At 45.8% G+C, this 3,745-nt stretch overlaps 1 protein-coding gene across 2 annotated transcripts in view; it reads right to left on the bottom strand.

Annotated features, from left to right (window-relative positions):
- The window catches only part of SUSD3 (sushi domain containing 3), an 86,297-nt gene extending 83,152 nt beyond the window's left edge, over positions 1-3,145 (bottom strand). For both annotated transcript variants that reach the window (XM_019505033.1, XM_019505034.1), the window contains exon 1: positions 3,112-3,145. In XM_019505033.1, coding sequence (XP_019360578.1) covers positions 3,112-3,130 — 19 coding nt within the window. In that variant the 5' untranslated portion in view covers positions 3,131-3,145. The remainder of the gene's footprint in view (positions 1-3,111) is intronic.
- Between the last annotated feature and the right edge of the window lie 600 nt (positions 3,146-3,745).

Raw genomic sequence — 3,745 nt, 5'->3', positions numbered from 1 at the left:
TAATGAGAATGGGGTGAGAGACAGCGTCAAAGGCCTTCCGGAAATCCAGGAAGACTACGTCCACTGCTACCCCTGCATCTAAGGATTTGGTGACCTGGTCATAGAAGGCCACCAGGCTGGTCTGACAGGACCTGCCGCTAATGAACCCATGTTGACAGGAGATGCATCAGATCTACCACACCCCAGGTAGCTAACTGCATAAGATTTCCAGCTGCTTTTTTTCCCAAAGCAGCACAAGGAAGCTGAGGTGGCATGGGACAGATGTTTACACAGGGTGCATGCTTGGTGCTCAACTATAGAACGGCAAGAACAAATTATGTCAACAGCTTTAACTTGCTAGTGGCAAAAAGCCACAGAGTGATATGAAAAAATGTAATTGTGTCTGTGGTTGTTTAAACAAGTGAGGGCTGGGGATGAGGAAATACTTTGTTTCAGCTTCACAGGTGCTTGAAACAGTTTGCTGCACTTTTCCACACACCATGATCCCTTACTGAAGACTCTGCCATCCCAGTGTGTGCCATAACACTGTGCTTCCTCAGAACAGTATCTACAATACTTTGATCTCTTTACTGTGGGCCTTCAGCCATACTCACTGCTGGTAACACATATTTTCTCTTATGACCAAAAATATAATACAGAGTAGTTTCCACAGCTCTAGTTTGAAGTATATTTTTGAGGATTTCAGCCTGCTAAGAAACATTCTGTCCCAAAAGGGACATAAAGCCCCCTATTTAAATCTGTTTCAGGTCAAGGTGGGATCACGGGACAGAGAAAGGGTGGGGGGAAGGGAAGGGAGAAGGAGGGGCAGCATGAGAAAAACTGCATATTTGAACTTTACAACTAAGAATTTCCTGAGACTTGAAAGGAGTAAGGCTATGCAGATGAATTTCTTTTAACTTTTCCTCATTAATGTATTCATGCAAATCAGCATGTCATATCATCCTTTTCACTGACTGCAAGAGAGATGTCTGAGGGAGTCTATCAACATAAATCACTATTATTACCTTATCATTTGTGGCCTGTAAATTTACAATGGGGACATGCCACCTGTGTGATATGAAAAATGATCTCCAATAGCATGAAACAGGAAAAAGATACACTACTGTACAACTGTTGTCCTGTAGGGACTCAGTTTGTCAGCTCTCCTACAGATATTGCTGCATAAATAACATGTTCACATCTTAAATTAAGTCTCCCCAATAAGAATTATATGACAACAACTAGCCCATCATATTTTTAGTTGTGTATCTAAACCCCCTTGCTGGATTAGAGATCAAGTCGGAGCCAGCTTATTAAATAAATATTGATGTGACGATGATAGGTATTTATAATTAGGATAGATAGAGAAGACCAGAGTAAGGCCCTCTGTATTACGTATGGCCTGCATACAGGATACAAGGAAACCTGCTGCGTAGGTGCCCACTGCCCAGCAGGCATGTCTGTAAATTCTTCTGGGGCACAGACCCTACTGTACCTGCCTCATGACAGCTATGGTAGGCCACAACAGGAACTGATCAGAGGAAAAGCTGCAGATCCACATTTAGGCCTGCTCCAGAAAACTCTTAGACAAACACCTATCCTGAGTAGTCTCACTGACTTCAGTTTGGGGCTTGAGTAGAAACCCTTACTACCAGCATCAGGCATTGCTGCTTTGGAAGAGGTTGGCATCTGGCTGATGGTGACAGTAGCCCCAAATCCAGTCCTTGAGTTGGGAGGAAGATGACACCTTCTCAGCTTCTCCACTTTGTACTGGCAGAGCTCAAGTAATTCATCCCTTTCTCTGAAGCTCTATGCTGCTGCAGTTGCACAGCTTCTGGTACACGTTAGCTCATTTAATACTAGCTTAGGTATCAAAACACTACATTGCAGTCGGCGGGTTAGACATACCTTATATGTTTTAGGGCCAGTAAGATCCATTAGTGCTAAGCCCCATTCCCACTAAATGATCTTAACGCACATAGTAGGTAGGCAACCGTTGATCCTTTGGGATCAGGGTGGTGCACACCAGGACCTTCGACACACATGCCTAAGCAGGAGTACAGAGCAGTGAAGGATGCCCAGACCTTCCATCCCCACTTTAGACAATTGAGACAGAATCCAAAGGCCAAACCGACTCCAATGTACGTATTGGATACCATTAAAGTGTTGTTTCAAGAAAAATGAGACAGCTTCATTTTCTGCCCAGTCTATCTGTACTTGTCAAGAGATTATTTCATTTTAAGAGCAGAGAGCTCTGAACACAATATTACTATGAAGATTTATTCCTTTCCCCTTCAAAATTATATTTCAGTTTTACATGGGTCCTATATGTCTATCATTGTAAGTCACCTCTACCATCACTGCATGCTACTTTTATATACATGCATACAAGCAAGTGGACATTAAACCCCCTCTTATCACAATTTAATTCCACTACGTAATATTTAAAGTGCAGTAAATTATTGCTAGAATGACCTGTTTAGTAAGGTTAGCTGTTGCAGCCGGCTTCCCTTGCATGTGTTGACTCAAAATGACAGTGAATTCTTGCTTTTTTTGTTTCTTCAAAACACTTCTATAGATCAGAACTGTTCCAACAACAAAACCAAGGTTACAGCAAAGCAAGTAAAGCAAATTTGCACTGGTGGTTTTTTGACTGCAGAAGAGCTGCAAAAGCAGGCCTTAGTCAGTACTTCCCTAGTATCTCAGTACACTGTTAACAACATTCAATTATACTTTGATGCCCAGTAATAGAAACAGTAGTACAGCATATGCTGGCCAGTAAACTTAATGTAAGCCAAAGCAAAAGTTGTTTTCACTCAGCTTTTAATCAAACTAGTATAATATTTAGAACAATTTTTTTTTCTAAAGCCAACATTATCTATCATTATTGGAAATGGAAACACAGCTCTGCAAAAACATCTTGGTAGTGAACACGTCCTACAAGTCCCAAGCAATCAGCTTGCATTTTTCTTTCCAACTATATTATGTCGATTTAGCACCTTATCCTTCTCAAAGCCTTTAATCTGAATAGAGTCTTGACAGCTTTTCAGTACAATTACACCAACGTAAATGAACCTTTCCAACCATCAGTTACAAGAGCCTACTGCTAAAGGGCTGTTATGAAATGATTACCATGGAACTGCAGCTGCATGAGGGCCAAGGCACTTGCAGAGACTCACATAATCTAAAACTCCTCAACCCACATGAAAACTTCACGGTGGCAGCTATGGCTCAGAAGTGCCGGGCAAATGCCTCCAGGGAGTAGTCTCGCTCACAGAAGTCAGCGCCCAAGGGCCGGGAGCTTTGCTGGGGCAGCTCAGCGGAAGCACCTGCATGCAAAGATGCACTCCCCAGAGGGGTCCCTCGGGGCCTCTGGACCAGGGCGCAGGCTGTTCCCCTGCACTGCCTCCAGCAGCAACTCACCCTCCGCTTTAACTGCAGAAAAGCGCAGGAGACACAGCCACGAGCGTAACCCGACTTCTTAGGACAGCGGGCGCCCACCTCCCCCAGCACCCAGCCCTGGGCCAGCACCTGCCAGCCGCCACCTCGTCGTCCTGCTGGTGCCCCCGGGGCTCTGGTACGAGCCCGCCCTAGCCAAGGCGGCCTGTGCCCGCGCCCGACCGCTTCCCCGCCGGATCCACGTCGCCCCCTTCCGCGCCCGGCCCCGGGGCCCGCAGGGGGGCACGGGAGGGAAAAGTTGGTGTCCGAGGCGCGGGGAGCCGGGGCAGGGCGGCTTGGCCGAGGGGCAGCGCCCCCCGCTCCGAGC

This window comes from Gavialis gangeticus, unplaced genomic scaffold, assembly GCF_001723915.1.
Source record: "Gavialis gangeticus isolate Ggan-Ray unplaced genomic scaffold, GavGan_comp1, whole genome shotgun sequence".
Classification (NCBI taxonomy): Eukaryota; Metazoa; Chordata; order Crocodylia; family Gavialidae; genus Gavialis; species Gavialis gangeticus.
The sequence above is the reverse complement of the archived record's forward strand: the minus strand, read 5'-3'. Positions and strand labels throughout refer to the sequence as shown.